Here is a 17,874-nt window from a genome sequence, read left to right on the forward strand (position 1 = left end):
AAAGAAAATTATTTGTTAAAATTGAACGAGTAATTCCGCCGGAAGAATTTTAGTTGCCAGTTTAATAGAAGAAGAGCGGTTGATTCCAAAGTGTTAAGCGGGTAATATCGCTTCTTCACCGTCTAATGCGAGTTGATTACCCGACACGATTTGCCAACACGAATTTATTTCTTCCCGACGTAATTGCACGATGCCCCGTGTTCTGGAGGTTAATGGAGATCCCTGTTGAGCGTCGTCCAATTTTCGACATTGTTACTCGACCGTTGACTGGTTCGTTTTACGCCGATGTTGGTCGCCGACGAAGAAGCTCCGCTGAAAGACGATAGACGAACGGGATGAACGACGAAAGAGGAGAAAAGGAGGAGCCCGTAAGTGGCGAATTCCCGTCATTAAGTCGTTAGTCGGACGCAGGAGGACATCAGGCTTAACTGTCGGTTAACTGGTTGCTGAACTTGATCGGCCGATCGAACTTTATCCTACATGTCTTCACCCCCGCTTCGCGTTTTATATCGAAACAGCCGATATCATGAATTCTATGACGAGAGAAAGAGCAGATTGGAAAATACATAAATCTTCGAAGCATGAATTCTAAGATTCAGCTTGCAAGAGAAATACCGCGAGTCGCTCTCCAGATTCTCCTGTTCAGATAATCACGATGTCGTGTTCCCGCTCGCATGGTCTCCCCTTTTTCAGTTAGTTAGACGGTAGAAGGTGAGACACACTCGTAGATTGAAGATCAGACGTGCTTTTGCCTAAAGCACGCGCGGACTCGAGCGTCGTAAGGAGAAGCTCGTTATTATAGTTGGATACTCGTAGTAAGACGTCTTGAAGGGTCTTCTTTAAACTTGCTTACATTCGCACGCACATTTTTACGGCGAGACACTCGCCCGTGTAATCTCGAACGCTCTCGTGGAAGTTGCAAGCGGTCTTTTCTAAGAGCAAACAGTTCATTAAACCACGCCTCGTAAGCCACGCTAAGACGTTTGCTCGAACAAGCCAACTTGTTCCAGCGGTTTTGCATAAGCTGCCTCGTAAACAATCTTCTGAACGCATTCCAACGTGTACACGACAGAAATTCTTAACGTTCAGATTCGTTAAAAGTTCAGGTACAAACTTTATTATTCCTTCAAGGTAATTACCAGTTTATCATAAGACACGTTGGTTGTAATATCTTAGCATAAAATTTCGCAATGAAAAATTATCTAGGAATACATATATATTTTTTATTTTCAATAGTCATACATAAACATAAGTATGATTTTGACCCAAAAAGGGGATTGTTTATTGGTACACCAAAAGTACATCGATTCTATTCAAAACAACAAGTGTTGCAAGCATTTCTGATTATTGAAACGCTAAGGCTAACAGCTGTTCCACTTACAGTGACACATTACAATGCAGCATATTTTTGCATCACTGGTGTGATAATCTGAAGGCCGTATGCAATCGCGAACGAGTCTTATCAAGTCGTTTTGAAATTTCAAAAACACGTTGTTGGTTCGATAACGTCGAAAAGGAAATCGCTACTGTTCGAATACAGCGATGAGCGACGATATGATAATCGAGTAGGTTCATTTACACTGGCTCGTTGAAATTCTGTTAATTAACGACAAAATGTTGTGCCACGGTTACAGCCTTTTTACCGAGCATGATTCTTCTGCACACCGGCTCGATTCGGTGGCCTTAATTAATTCGACGCGTCCAATTTGCTCGCCTCTTGTCGATCGACAACGCCTATTACAGTTATGACGATTCCGTTGGCTGCTACGAGGCCCGGCAATTACCGCTAATTATGTATTCGAAAAACGGCGCTCCATTCGCGCGAAACGAATTCCTATCAGACTGCGTTTGGAAGACAGTCCCATAAATTATATCGTGCTTTGACCCCGGTGAATTATTATACCACGTGATTGCTATACATATTCTATTATTCTATTTTTAAGATTTTCTAATGAAACCTGGCATGTGTAATATATTTAACCCTTTGTAGAGCAAGCATTCCTAGACTCGATAGAATTTTTTTATTTAAACCAAATGGAATATTTTTTTTACATATCAACAGAGTGTCGATAGACTCTGTTCCTCGTGAACTCATTAGCAATCAGATATCATGGAAAGTCCCACACAACATGGACGTGTATTAAAATTCCACCGCGAGCAACGAAGTGTGGCAATCGAGGATTTTTCGGTGTTGACGGGTTTAGCGAACATTCTAACCACGATTCTACACTTCTATTTCCCTTACCCGAGATCCAACGATAACCTCACAATGGCTTAACTGGCCGGTCCGCATGAGAAACGACATTGCGTAATTCGATCATTTGCATCGATGATACATCGTCGACAATGGATCGATTTGAATGCGAGTTGTCGCGGATGGAACGGTCGATAATTATGCATCTCGCAAAACGATCTCTAACGAGATACGAACACGTGTAAACGTGTACTGATATGGATCCTCCGTAGAATCATTTAGGAATCGGTAACAACAGAATTTTCATTATGTTAATCCCTGTAGAAATTATCGAAAGTACGCGACACGAATTCGGCGATTTACGAGCACGGGACCATTATTGGAAATTCAAAGGTCATGAAATTTAATGGCAGCTTTCGAATTAATAGTTGCCATTTGCATTCATGAGTTCGTAGTATCACTTATATTTTTCGGGGATGAATTTCCAAACCCGGGATTTTAAGTATGTCTACACAGACTTTTATTTGTCAAAAAATATTGAATCAAATTTTTTTATTGTTAACCAAGGGGACTCTCGAAAGTTTGATGGCCCAGGCGCCAGAAATCTTGCTCCTGCACATTTATCGACTAGGACCCGTTCATAATAATCCCTGGTTCGCGAAATTCATCTTCATCGCGAAAATAGGAATACTTGAAGCGTGAGATTTGTCAAGCGATTCTAGGCGCACAGGTGCGCGCATTAATTCCTCTAAATTGCGGTCCGCTTGAGAAACACTCGCGTGTCTCGGGGCTCGTTTATCCGCGGGTCAACGGGCTACACGAGTCAGCGATGCAACCGAGCTGGATTGATGTATAACGCGCGCACAGCGAGGCGTGTCCTGAAAGTACGGTAATCGACGGTAGAGAATTTTGCTCAAGGATTAATGTCCTCTCAGCCAGTCGGGCCGAGGTGCTTCGTCTTCCTAGTCCGTTCATGTTTCATAATCGGCGAGGCTGTACAGCCAGCAGAATTTATTTCAGTCGACGCGAGGATTCGGATCCTTCGGATGAATTTTTGAATTTTCCTTATCATCCTGCGTTGAACGGTTCGAAAGAATCGCGATTGCAGCGCAGTTACATGAAATTGCTTTTACTTGTCGGCAACACGCGACGATCAACTCGCTTCTCCGCTTCGCTAATCTTCCTCCGAGGCCTGCCAGCTAATTATCCCGTGGACCGAACGAACGGTGCTCTTCTGCGATTCACGCGGCACCAATAACACCGGAAACGAGTTCATCTCGAAAACGTTGCGTGACTTACAAAGCGCGCTTCGTCTTCTGACGACTGGGCTCGGATTGAGTCATTTGTGGTTGAATGAGAAAATTAACAGAATAACAGAGAACTCGAGATCGAACAAATAAATCCCTTTGTCCCCGAGCGAACCGTGCTGAATTACCCGGTATTATTGATCATACATCGTGTATCTGACCCTAGAATACGGCTTCGGATGGTAAATTAGCTTGTCAGTCAATAATGATTGACAGAATAACATGGCCCCTACGCAATTTTAGATCCAACGTCAACATCGACCGGCAACGCTCGTAATTCGACTCGTTAAGCGGATCCATTAAGAAGATATTGGTATCGTCGGTGTCGTCATCGAACCAACTCGAGGACGTACGTTTTTTCTCGCTAACCATTCCACTCGTTACACGCTAAGTTCGATGGAATCGAGAAAAAAAAATAATGATTGTACATGGAAACCGTCGACAGTAGTCTTTCTCATGCGAGTTTATCAACCTCGTGGCTAAAATTTCAACATCGCCTAGACGCATTCTTTCGACCGCCATTAGTGTGATTGAACCCGAGAAGAAAGAAGTGTAGTTTTTTTTCTGTATGCAAAGCACTGACGTGGTGCACAAAAGAATTTTAATAACGATGGGCCACATGTTCGCAATAGCTTTGATCATTGAGACTTCTTTTACGATGATCATCCTCCACGTTCAAATTAATCAATCTCATTTTATTTTACTCTTTTCCTGAAATTATCTCATGAAAGATCAACCAATCGATGAAGTTATAAATTTAATTCATTTGGGTCAGAGCTAATCAAACTCGTTTCGCGAAGAGTGGTTCGGGAACGATTTAATCGATTCCCGTTGTTTCAATTGGACCCCGGTCGTAAAGTAATTGAAGGTTTAATTCATTTAGTCGTTCGTGGTTATCGATGCCTCGTCGATATTTCATTCGGAACCGGCGTCATTGTTTATCGCGATCCAGCGAGAAGTTCACGGTAAACGATCGTTGCTAAAGCGAACGTCGTTTAGCCGTTTAAAATAGTGATTTACGAGCTGCGATCGATATGCTGCGAGCTCTGTTAAGGATTTGCGTGACTACACACGCGGGTACAGAGACCCTGACAATGAGATCTATTTGGCATCCATTAGAAGCATAAATGTGGTCGCGTTGAGATCATGTTAACAATAGTACAGGGATAAAAGATGATCCCTAAAGGTTTTATTGTCCAAGAGTTTGTACACTGGACAGGAATTCCATAGGGACCTTGAACTTTCATTCGCATGGGATTCGAATCGCCTTGAATTAGAGCTACTTTTTAATTCGTACCAATTAGTGGTGACAACGAGAACGCGACGAACCCGTCGACACCAATCAGCCGACAAAATAGTTACGAGGTCGTGACTAGTTGTCTGTTGTGTGTTGAACGCCTTCGTGACTTGCCTTGTGTATTTCTCAATTTCAAACCTCCTGTCTGCCCGATTCAATTAGCAAGTTTGTGCAAAACTCACGTGTGAAATATGACGATACTGAAAACACAATCCTCGATGGATTGTTACAAATTGGGATCAACCTGCTTTCAAGTTACCATGATTCCATCAACGGTTTATGGTGGTTCGAAATTCTTGCGAGCGTGGCAAATAAAAAATTGTAAAAATTAAACGATTAATTTATAGAAGTCTTAAGACTGTTAATTAAGGAGGTCAAGATAATAAAATTGTAAGACAAGGGTTTATCTTCGATCTTCCAGTGATTTGTTACACAACGTTTATACGATTTCATAAACATCGTATATCGTTTGCGCGGTGGAGTAATCAGGTATTACTTGAAGAGGTAGGATTCAATGTTAAACGAAACCGATGATCGTTTCAAGTCGCGTCTTCCTTTCGATATTTCACGATCGTGCGAGCATAGAGAGAGAGAGAAAGGGACAGGCGGATGGAAGGAAGGCGGTGGGTCCGAATATGGGACACTGCAATTACGCAGAACGCAAGTATTATTACGTTACATAACCGGCCGATCGAGCATAGGCACGTCACGAGTGTCTGACTTACGATTTTCCATGGAAAGAGAGAGAGAAAGGCGGTGAATTAACCTCCCATCGTGCTTAAACTCCATGGGTATCATCAACTTTCATGATACATACTCGCCTGTAACGTTACACATTTTGCAATAACAACGTCCCACGGAATCGTACGTCAAAATTATACGTTCTGAATTTTTCGCCGAGGAAACCGAAAGCTTTTATTAATGATGAATTATCGTGTGGCGAGTTCCTGAAATAGCTAATTAAAACTTCGGAGTATACGTTCTTGCTTTGCATAAAGGCGGGTTTCCTTTTTACCTTGAGATATGCACTCTCACTGCTTGCAAACTTGAAGAATTTTTCTAATATTCTACTTGAAATACTTCAAATTACATTGTATTAATTGGCATCGATACGAAGATATTTTTCCAATTCAGTAAACAAGCATGTTGTTCAATTTAATAAATCTGACCACTTAAAGATCTTCGACGAAGACCTCGCTGTCGCTGTTAATTACCGATGCCAGATAATTCGTATTCGCGGTTAATTAACGTTGTACTTCGTGTTCCCGAGGATCAGTGGACGTCGAACGCATCGAAAATGGCCAACACAATGTGCGTACCGATTACGTAACCTCTGGTCATAGTGTGCAGCTATGCGAAACGATCTCCCGACAGATGCGATGCTTCTTTGTTCGTGATTGGTATGTCTTGTGCACCACGTGGAGACGTGAGTAACCCATAGGTGCGTACGTGAAGCGTTTTCTGAATGATCTCAGGGTTGCGGGAGGTTTCGGTGAATCGCGACGAGTTAATCGAACCGCCTTCAAATACCTAAGGCTTCAAAAACAGTTTCATTTCTGACTTTATTTTAATTATACTATAATTTAATTTATTCTAATGTTCAAATTACAATTCCTCGAGACACGGAACGTTGCCTAAAAGCCACCGAACCTTTTTTTTCTTAAACAGCACGGATAGTTGCTTTAGTAAAACCGATCAAACGATCGGTATTACGCAAGCGTCACTCGGGATAATTCAAATCGTTCCGCGTTCATTGGTGCTCTGCTCTGTCATTATCCTACTTTTGTTACATGGCGCAAGCCAGGACATTCTTACACGGTCAGATAGAAAATTATTTTAATTCAAACGACTCGGGAGTAGACGTTTATCGGGCGGAACTGGCGCGCGAAAAAATTCGCCCCAGGCTAAGGTAACACGACCAAGGGAAAATTAGAGGGGTTCCAGTATGAAATGTTTAGCGATTGACTAATATTTACTTAGATCTCTAATCCTCGGGCAATGGAAGAGTTTCATACATGAAGGATTGAAAAGATAAATGTACCGTTGAGTACAAGTGTACTTTGGTAGAGAACTATATATTACGATAAAATGTTGAAAACAGAATAGTTTGAGAGATATCTCAAATCAAGTGTAGCGATACACATGCACTTTTTTTATAAATCGATTTTTGCACTTTTGGTTCTTTTAGAGATTCTATATAAGATATTTTTAATTCTTTGTATTCAGGGTGTTCTGAAATTAGTCATAGAAATTTTAACGACTCGGATGTTCTTTATCTGAAATATAATTAAAACACTTGTTTCGTTTCTTTCTACTGCCTCGTTATGTACGGCATGTGGTAGATGCTTGCGCTTTAGAGGACGATGGTTCTAGGCAGCACGAGCAAAAGAGGCACTTGCGGTTGAAGGGGTTGTTAGAACGCACGAAGGACCGTGGAAGATAAGTCTGAGGCTGATTTAATTAGCGATAAGTAATTACGAGGCTAGCGTTAGTTAATTGTCAGCTAGGAGTACATTATTTTCTATCCTGGCGTAAATTATTATACACGTGTACCCTTATTATGATTAGAATCTCCTACTCGTTTCACTTCGCTTTCTCTTTATATCGTTTTAAAATAAAATCAGGAAACATTATTCAAAATATCACAGCTATAATCGGTCAGATTGACCCAAGTGATGTTACACGTACAAAGAATATTTGATCTATCTATTAGCACTGTAAGTTCTTTTTAAAAAAACATTGCCACGATACTATTGCAAAATATTTGCAAACAGACGTCCACTTTGCACCGCGGTGTCAAAAGCTTTCGAATTCCCTGGTAGATCGGGAATCATGACGCGGAACGCGATCGTGATCGGTGATTCTGTAATAACACCGGCGCCGAGGACAACTGTTCCCCGAGCGTTTGCCGAGAACTCGAGGAACGTTTCACATGGTGGAAACTAGGAAAGTGGAGCGGCCGCTCGGGACCCCGGAAGACGAGGGCCAGCGGACGAGAGGAGAATCATAAAGCGTGTCTTTCTCTTCGCAGCCGTGAATAACGCGTCCCTTGAAGTGGCTCTCGACGACAAGAGGAACACTCGTACGCTCGACGTCGTTAAGAAATCGAGGAAAGAGTGTAAACGACGACGGACGTATGAAGAGTTAATTGCAAGAAACGCGGAAATCGATGAGTGAAAAAAAATGCTTGTTCGCCTTGAAACTTCTTTACTATAGCGTGGATAAAAAGACGTTCGAAGGAAGGAGGTTCCTTCGTTTATTAGAAAACTTTGATAATTTATAAGTTACGGCGGAACACCCTCGAAGACAATACCCTTAATAAATTATACCGATCTTAAGCTTTCTAATATCTCGTTTGATAATGTACGAAGAAGATGTTAGAGACTCGAAGGCATTTAAATACAATTTCGAACTACGCCCCTCGCGGCTAGGGGGTTGCTGTCAGAAAAATTACGACCGTCTGTGAAACAAACGAGTTATCGGTCGCCACAAAGAACGCCATGCAGGCTTTGTTCGAGAATGGTGTCTGGAGCCGCGTGGATGGCCGTCAACTCGTTCATGGATAAATTCCACGACGACGAGGGCGTCTGTAACGAAGGGCCGCGAGAAGATTTATACGGTGCCTTCCTCCCATATGCGCATCGAACGAGGATTATGATGTTTCCAAGTAACACACGCCCTACACGAGGACACGTGTGGCCTTCTATGCGTGTCTTCTTCCCTTTTTATGGCGCTATACCGACCTCGATGGTGGCATGTCAGGAAAGGAACAAGGTTTAAATACAAAACTTTGGTTCCAATGGGTTGGAGATTAATTATGAAAATAATGAATCACTCTGTGATGGCTCATTTTGATATCGAGTATAATATTTCAAATAAAATAAATAGGATGTAGGGTAGTTTAACTGGATACTTGAAAAAAGATATAAGAAGTTGAATCTGATGGTTAAAGCCTTGTATACTCGCTTCGAACAGCTCGGACCATCGTAATCCGGCTTGCGCGTACCTTTCCTTTTCCTCGTTGCCACGGGGCGAAATTTTATGTATCCGGCTCGTTTGATTCGCGACGCGCGATAAATTCGCATTTACTTCGATAGAGGAGCGGAAAAAGGGAGTGTAATAACGCTGGATTTATACACTCCGCGCGGGCTGTACACCTTCTCGCATTAGAAATACGCTCCAAAGCGAAGAGCAAAACGTGTAACGCCGGATTTTACGGGTCCGAGATTTAGGACTCCGTGGTGGGTTTCACAAGGTGTGCCATTTTTCAGCGTGCCTGTTCGCTGGCTTATTGGCCCGTTCGCTCGTTTCGTTCAGGTAACAGATTCAGGAGAGCAACATACGTGAGGTGACACAAAAATGCAGGAATTTCATTCTTATAATTTTAAAATAAGATATATCCGAAATTGCATACACAAAATATTGTGAATTGATTTGGAAAAATAGAATAGATGATATAATCGTTGAAATTTGTTGAACACCCTGTGTAAGAGAAATCATGATCAACCAAATAATCTCGAGCCGTTTGTCATCGTTAGGTAAAACCGCGAATCCGAACCGCTCGCAGATGAGATTACCAGTTTGGCGTAATAGTTTCGGAGCTGTTTCTCCTCGTTTCACTTTGGTCGTAGTCGAACAGTGGCATCGAGGTCGATTCGTTTCTCTGACAGACTCAATACGGACTCTGTGAACTTCTTTTTGTTGCTCTTCTCCGGGTCACTGTATTATCTGCGCTGTACGTTACAGCATTATTGATAACGATGATGAAATATGGTTTGCGAAATCGTCGCATTTGCTTGATCGTACTTGTACAGTCGCGTCGTTTATTAAATAAGATCTAGAAACTGGTGATTCGTATGAAAATTATATTCAATTCAGAGATAAATATTGCAAAGCAGAATTGCGAGAGACTTTCTCGTCTCTTCGGTCAGTGCCATTCTTATCACCGTCTGGAGAAGGTTGTTATTCAATAGATATTCAACAAGTCATAATTGAAGTATCACGCCTGTCTTCCTGTTATTGCCTTCAATAGACGATGTATCTTCGCAGGAAACTCTGATCGTAAAATAATTTTTGTTAAAAAGGAGAAGACCGTGGGAAGCAAAACTCCGAGCAATAATAAATCAGTACGCTCTCAGAATTCTTCCGATAAATCAATCGTTTAGGATGGTTGTTGAGACGCGATTCCGCGAAAGGTACACGTCGTAAATTTCGAAAATTTGTGTGGTCCCTTGAAACTTCGGTATTCATCGTAGCAGCTGGTAATCCCCGTGTATCCTTTATTTTTCTCCGGAGACGGTGATTCGGGATGCAAGGATTCCTTGCAGTCCCGTGATGAATGACGAACACATTGGTACCCTGACAGTCGGATCGCAACGGGGAAAAAGTATGATAGCAAGAGGCGATGTCGAGGCTTATCTTACCGCAACGAGCGCGTGTTCGAGTGACTTTGAACGATTGGATCCTTTGCTCTGGGAACGGGAAGAAAAGTCGATTAATTTGACCGGCTGCAAAACGGTTCCTCGTTAACGCAATAATTTTTCCTTATCTAAATCAGTCGAGCAGTTCCTCTTTCGCTATTTTACCGAAGCGGAAGCGAGGAGTCCTAACAAGCGCTAGATTACCCGAAGATTAACTCAGCATTGGGTTACCGTCCCCGCTAAAGTTCCCATTTACCACCCACGCTTCTCCGTCGTTTAAAAGAGAATTTTATCCCGTTCAATCTGCCGGTTGCGAGCTTCTGTGCCGAATTTTTCGCGCCGGTTGACGCGCAAAGGCGCCGTTGACGCGCTTGTATTCAATTGGCGGCGATCGCGAACACTCCCACGCTGAAATCCGCTCGCTAAATGAAACCGGTCGAAGGGAAGAGGCTGGTCATTTCGCGTTTCATTCGCCTAGCTGAATCGCCAGGCCGTGTTGCACGTGCAACGTAATCTCCATCGGCGTGTCAAGCATCAGCGTTGGGCTTCGTTATCCGCGTGTATCTGGATCTTTCAGCGAGATCTAGCCGCTCGTCTAACCGCGTAGATGGCACGATCGTGCCGGTGCAATTCGAGTTCTCCGTGTCAATAATATCTCCGGTTGCATCGTGATGACGACGGGGAAAAATCTCTTGACTGTTCTCGCGTAAGAGGAGATTCGAATCGGGATAGACTGCGGTAGCTAGCAGCGTTAACGGTGGTCATTCGCGCTGAAGCGGCTTTTATTTCGATCCTTCTGCCTCGGAGGATCGAGTAATGATCGATATGTAGATGTTGCACGTTCCTTGTATAAAGGAATGCGGATTCCATCTTCGATGCGAAGGATAATTTATCAGTCGAGTGAAAAGCTGAAACTATGCACTGGTGCGTTGGTTCATTTACAATACGAGAACTTTCATGACAATTTTACAATAACGAACCGCGAAATGGGACGCGTACGAAGGTCCGTGTAATTCTATGAAACCGAGATTCATTATTCTTTGTTCATTTTTCCTAAACTGGACTAAAAAATCAGAATCACAGCCCCGGACGAGGCAGTTCCATTTTCGGTTTAAAATCCTCTCCTTTTTCCAAGTACCTCGTTCAGCGATGAACAGTATCGCGATGTACCTTGTAAAAAAAATCCCTCGTTTCGCTGAATTTTTTTCCGCGAACAGGCATACAGCCGTGTAGAATCGCGGCGTTTCGGCCGCGAGCAGAACTATAACTCAGAAAAGTCGGAGTCGTGGGTCAGGTCATCGGCATTCCGGGCGCGGCGTCCGAATAAAAAGCACTAGAAAGAAAAAGAGGAGGGTAAACAGCGAGATAAAAGGTGGAAGGAGGATCGAGAGATGGGTACGGTCTTGATTGGTAATCCCTGGTGCCAACGGCGCGGTAAATCCGTGGCGGAAAGAGAACGAAACCGAGGAGAAACGATACGGGACTTGGGTGTGCGCTCGGTTGATCGAAGGAGGAGCGCAAACGAGCACCGAAAATTTATTCGCGCACGAATAAATTTCCATTCGAAGGCAGCCGCTTGGACATCGGGGTCGGTATTTAGGCAAGGACATCCTGGACCTTTCATAAATCACTCGGTTTTAGACTGTCGCGTATCAATCGGCTGATTTTGATAAAAATCATTAAAAGGCACCGTTTCTTTGGTGTTTCGTTAAATTACCACGGTGTTCGAGCAAACAGGTCGCGGATGTTCGTTCCGTCACGATGGCGGACGAGCAGGCAGATGCAAACCGTACGCTTCTGCAGTTTGTTTGAGCTCTCTGAGACTCGCTGTTCTCAATCCTGGCCTCGATAATTCTTCGTCCCTTGCCGTCCTCCTTCTTCAGCATCTTTCACGGTACAGCTCCTCCTCTATTCCGTACACGACTTCCAAGCGGTGTAACGCGATCGTAGAGAGATGTTTTCGAGGAAGTACGCTGGATTTAAAGCCACCGTACCATTCAAGCTCCAACGGACGGTACAAGCCTCTTCCTGTGCACGCTCTATCATCCGCGCAAAGATGTTGTCGTTCGATGCATTAGCCTCGTTTATATTCATCTTTTCTCCGTTGCACACGCGGTTTCTATCGCGTTAGACCACCCTGTTAAATCGTATTTCAACTCGATCGACGACTGACACTCCTACGGAGTGCTTCTTTCTGCCTGTCCCTCTCGTATTCCCCTTTTTCCAGCTCGATGAATTTGTATTTACGAGCCCCGCAACTCGGTATCGATGTATCTAAAGCTTCCAGCTCATTTTTGTTCAGCTGATGGTAGGATGTTTTTCGCATACGTACAGATTACTTCTGTCTCAGTCCTGTAGGAAAATATCAGCACCCTCCTGTGAGGATTATAGAATGTATAGAATCAACAGAATTTTTCTCAGAGTCACAAATACCAAATCTCTAATCTGCAATTTTTAAGGATTAAATTTTGTCAGAATTCTATTCGAATGAAACTTCGGTTTTAACGAGAAACTCCATAAAATCAGCATGCAGACGTCATTATCAATACCCGCGCCTAGAGCCGCGACGATAGTCTCGCGTAATCGCGCGTTCCGTGGCACTTAGCGAGGGGATAAAAACGTCTCTTTGAAGGCAGACTGAAAGAATACAGAGAAGAAGAGCAGGGGAGACACGCGAATGGGAGAAGGAGAGAAAGAATATAATATATGTGATCTCTCGGTACGGGTATGTCTTTGTATCTACGCGGTTAATGCGAGCCGAAGTGTTCCGAGTCAAAGCGCAAACACAACCCGACAAAGCGGCCTCTGTTCCAGCTCTCGTCCTGCTCCGAAGCCTCCGCCTTCGTTCCTTTCTACTCTTTCGAACGCTTTTGCAGCAATAAACCGTTCGCGAACCGACCAACCGACCGATGTATCGTCCCGAACGGAACGCACTTAATTCCACTCGACTCGGTTGCCAGAACTTTGAACTCGTTCAACTTGATACAGAGTAGTTCGAGTGTCTCTCTGTGTCAGTTCCACGATCGCGAGCACCAGATAGGTAGCATTCCGTTAATTAACAACGATGCTGGAAATTGGGCTGAATTCGCCATTTCTCTCCCTGGAAATACAACAACCCGATTCTCCTTTGCAAGCTCTGATGTTAACTCGATGCTCGTCACGCTTGCTCGCTTCTAACCACGTTCCATCGCGTCTCCAACCTTCTCCATCGTACAGGGTGTCTCAGCCATGGTACAGTAGCAAACATGATAGATTTCCCTTGAAAAAATGGCAATGTTCCCCCTCCAGTTAGGCTTCCAAGGGTTCACGTTCTCCACTACCCCCATAAGTATTCTTTTCTCCTTCTAGATCACTTTTAATATTAGTATCGTCAAAATTAAAATCCTGAGGATTTCTGTAGTGCAATTTTTATCAGGGTAGTCTACTTTGCTCGATAATGTACATTCGGTGGTTTCTTGTACCACGATCACTGGAGCGTCCTGTACGTTGGGGTAAGTTGATTTTAGACGAATGTATTCGTGACATTTCAAACCAACGAGCCATCCGACGTCCTTTTGCCAGGTTACGTCCGAGGTGTGCAGCTTTGATCTAATCGAGGTCCTCCAAGTTGAAATTGGCTTCCCGCGTGAAGCGCCGATCACAATGGGCGTAAAGGGAAATTGGATTTATGGAGTGAGAGGCGCTCGTCGTTACCACTTCAAAGGATCTATCCGATGATCAGGTCCATTGTAAATATTGTCTATGATAATACTGAATGATTTTGTACGAGCTCTTCGAATATTCAGATCTCGAGAAACAAATTTTCTTGTCTTAAATCGGAATTTTACGATTCGATGCGAATTTCCGGTCCATGGAACAACGCAATCGCGACACTGTCGCGGCTATTAAAATTCCAAGTGTCAGTTGATCCGATTACTCTCTTTGAAACTCTTCTTTCCTCCTTGGGATCGAATCGGATACTGAATTCGTTCTGTCTCAACGCAGTCCTAGTTTCGCATGCTCCGTTGCGTTATTGCGTTTCATTGGTACACAAGGGGTTGATGGGGTTGTAAACCTAAGAATGATTTGACTATTCGAATAATTCTCCCAGTCAAAATATTTGAATTTTTATAACAATTCTACTTTTTGCCGGTAAGAAAAAAATATTTGCATGGGTCAACGGCGACCTCGACCTCGAGGTAGATCGCGTTCTCGGAGAAAGGTAAAAAGGAGAAAGAAGATAGAGGTGAGAGCGCAACTGACTGACTGGCACGTAATGAACGATCGTAGGATTTTCAATGGATTCCCTTGAAGATTAAAGATCAATTAATCGTACGTGATCAATGGCGCCGGTTTATTCGTCGGGCATCAAAGGTCACTTGTACTAATGAATCCAGCAATTAGTTATCGAGATACGTACACGTATTTACGATCACCGACCGCAACGAGATGGAATTAAGTTACCGTGAAATCGTACGACCGCAAGAAACGTCATTGTTTTTCCATTGACGGGACGAGCGTGATCGATAAATCGTAATCACGAATGGAAAGGATGAAATTAAGTAGCATTGAGATTCCACGGGAAACATCAATTACAGAACGATTGAAGTCTTTTGCGCAACTTTCATCGGAGATCGATTGGCTCGATGCTGGAACGAAATTATTTATTCAATCGTTCGCTTGCCAATTCCCATCGTTATTAATCATTCCACGATGAACGTGGAATCGCCGAGAATTTAAATAGCCCTGTCACTTATCATTTTCCTCCATAATCGAACCGTTTGAACTCTGTTTTCATGCTGCTGCAATATAATGTATTAATATTGCATTCAGATAGATATGAATTGCAGATATTATCAAGCATTTCTTGAATTCAGAATACTATTTTAACGTATCCGTTATCATATTAGTGTCATCGTTTCATTTCTCAATTTGAACTCTCAATTTGTTACCTAATTGCAATTATAATATGACATACTAAACAGAGTCCTTCTAAAAGTTAACGGATAGCAGAAATTTATTTAAAACAACCAATGCAACGAGATTCCGAGGGTTTTTTTCATTCGGTCTCCAAGGAACGATAATTGCAGCGAATATTTCTGTGTCATTGGTTTCACGCAGCCTGCAATTAACCCAATAGCAAAGAACACGCAACATTGGTCTAGCATTCCGCGCACGTTCCCATACTTTCCTTATCACAACTTCGGCTTCCTCTGTGTTGCCGTTGCTTCCCATTCACCGGTACGATTCGCGCCTCTGGACAGCGAAATTTCTTAAACTTTAACGCGATAACGTTCAATTGATAAGCTTTTCAATGAGAATCCACCGTTTATCGTTTCCCCGTTTCGTTTTATCGAAGTTTCCCATACAGGGGCAACGGCACGTTCGTCCGACGTAGATTGTAAAATAGCGAGCCATTAAGAGAGACCGTAATATTTCGTAATTATCAGTTTTATCGCCTGGCCACGAGTCGCCGGTTAAATTATTGTCACCCGACGTTCGCCAAAGTACGGAGGCGGAAGAACGAGCTTCCTTATTGGTCACTGTATGCAAAAGCTGGCTGCATTCAATGTCATCGTAAACGTACTCGTATATAGCCTCTGTTCTTCTTTTCTTTTATCGAACAATAAGCCGAGTTTCTGATCGCTCGACCGACGCATACGCTTCTCCATTTCAAATTATCTTGGCGCGGCTGAATTTCTATCGAATGATGTTACAAAATGTTATAAATATCAATGTTCGCAGTGAGCAGACTTCAAAGAAAATACTGAATCCATCGATGATCCTAATAGCACTCGTCTGATCATCGAATGCCGTATCTCCTTGCGGGAAAAAGTCGCGGGAAAAAGCCAGTCGAGTACCGTAGAGACGAATGGTAAACAATATAGAAATGCATGAGATGCGGAATATCGAAAGGCGCGATCGAATTCCCTGGAATCCGATTGAATAATTTGTCGAGGCTCGTGGAATCGTGGGGCAGCGATGTCGAACGATGCGGTTGGCTAAAATTTTGGCTCGTATCCCACATATTGTTTTCTGGGAATGCCGATCGATCGAACAACCTCGGTGAAAGCCTCTGGTATTCGCAGGGAACAGGGAATCGGTTGTTGCGTGTACGTAATCGGAACCTGCTCATCGCGCGTTCGTCTTAAGTGCCCGGAGCGATTACTTGTGCATAACTTCGCGAAGAACCTCTCTAAATAGCGTCGCGTATTCGTTTATGGGTCATAAACGAATTGAGCATTGATTCGGAATGAAAAAGAGTTGAGAAATATCGGTAGTTTCGTCTCCTTTAGATCTTCTAACGAATTTGGAGGTTTTTTCAAGGGAGACCCTCATCATGTTCGGTGTAATTTATTACGAGATTATGAATAGTAATTTCGAGTGGAAGAATGAATTTTTTCGGGACCAAAAACCTTGTTGAACAGAACCGTTTCATTTAGGACCGTCTAGACCTCGTTGAAGAGGTACTTGTGCGCTAATTAAGCATACCCATTAAAAAAATTCATGGAAAAAAGGAGTGGATCATCGTGCATCAGAGGTTTGATAAATTTAATGCTACTTTTTTTATAGATTTTTAATCATTGGTCTAATCGAGTGTTTGTTTTGATTTCAGAGCGATTTTGAACCGCAATGTCACGTGTTCCGAACGAAGCAGCTGCGCAAGCCGCGACCGTGCCATTTGTGCCATCAGGCGGTGATCAAACAGGCATCGTGCTGCAGAGGTGAGTCGATAAGTTCACTTCCTGTATCTTACTTGCGGCCAGAAAGGGTTATGTCGGTAGGTCTGTTGAAACGGTGGATGGTAAGAAAGTTTGGGAAGAACCGAACGCAAAAAAGTGGAGGGTAATTCAAATACTTATTGATCGAGAACTTGTAAGGGCAACGAGAAATGAGAGAAGAGTTGTTTCTTTAAAAATTTTATTTTTAAAGTATAATACAAAAGTATCTTAGCCTACATACAATTATGAATTACATATTTCTATTATTTATTTTTATCTACTTTATCGGATACAAATTAATTTTTTTAATTAATAATTATCTAAACCCAAAGATTCTTAAAACCTACTTTGTTTAAATCGAAAGAAAGTGCTATCAAAATTCTTTTATCGTTTCAGTCTGCAAGTACATCTGCCACAAGAGCTGCGAGGACAAGGTGAGTGACCATTACCAACCCTTCATCTTCGTTTTTTCGAACGAACAGCAATTAAATCGCTTGGACGACGCGTCATTTCGCGCGAATTAGCGTCCGCAATCAAGCCGGTGTCTTCTCGGAAACTTTGCGACAGAGGGAAACGTGGAGGGCACTTCCTCGTACACGGAGAGGCTCTCCCGAGCGAGCACGTTGTCGTTCGTACTTCCTGGTACTCAAACAAATCTCTCGTGCCTCGAACACGCGAAACAAAACGTTTCGAACAGACTCGACATCTCCGCTTTGCGTAGATCCATCCGGTGATTTTTCATGATTCCACGGTGATACGCGTCTGGTTCGCGGAATGGTACCGGAAGTGATCAAGGACCACGCTGAAGATCCCAGTTAGTAGATGCATCTTAATTCGAGCACGCCAGCAAATGGCGTGGTCGATGAGATTCTCGGTTCTTCGAAGTCTTTGTCGATAGGATGACCACACGAGCGTGTGCGCGCGAGCGAACAAGCGTTCCAGTGGGAATAGACCC

The 17,874-nt window shown here is 43.2% G+C and overlaps 1 protein-coding gene across 7 annotated transcripts in view; it reads left to right on the top strand.

Moving 5' to 3' along the window:
* Nucleotides 1-17,874, top strand: part of LOC114879978 (tensin-1) — a 118,701-nt gene that overhangs the window by 26,888 nt on the left and 73,939 nt on the right. For all 7 annotated transcript variants that reach the window (XM_029195465.2, XM_029195466.2, XM_029195463.2 and 4 more), the window contains exons 2-3: nt 16,814-16,922; nt 17,316-17,353. In XM_029195465.2, the coding sequence (XP_029051298.1) occupies nt 16,814-16,922; nt 17,316-17,353 (147 nt within the window). The remainder of the gene's footprint in view (nt 1-16,813; nt 16,923-17,315; nt 17,354-17,874) is intronic.

Source organism: Osmia bicornis, chromosome 14, assembly GCF_907164935.1.
Source record: "Osmia bicornis bicornis chromosome 14, iOsmBic2.1, whole genome shotgun sequence".
Classification (NCBI taxonomy): domain Eukaryota; kingdom Metazoa; phylum Arthropoda; class Insecta; order Hymenoptera; family Megachilidae; genus Osmia; species Osmia bicornis.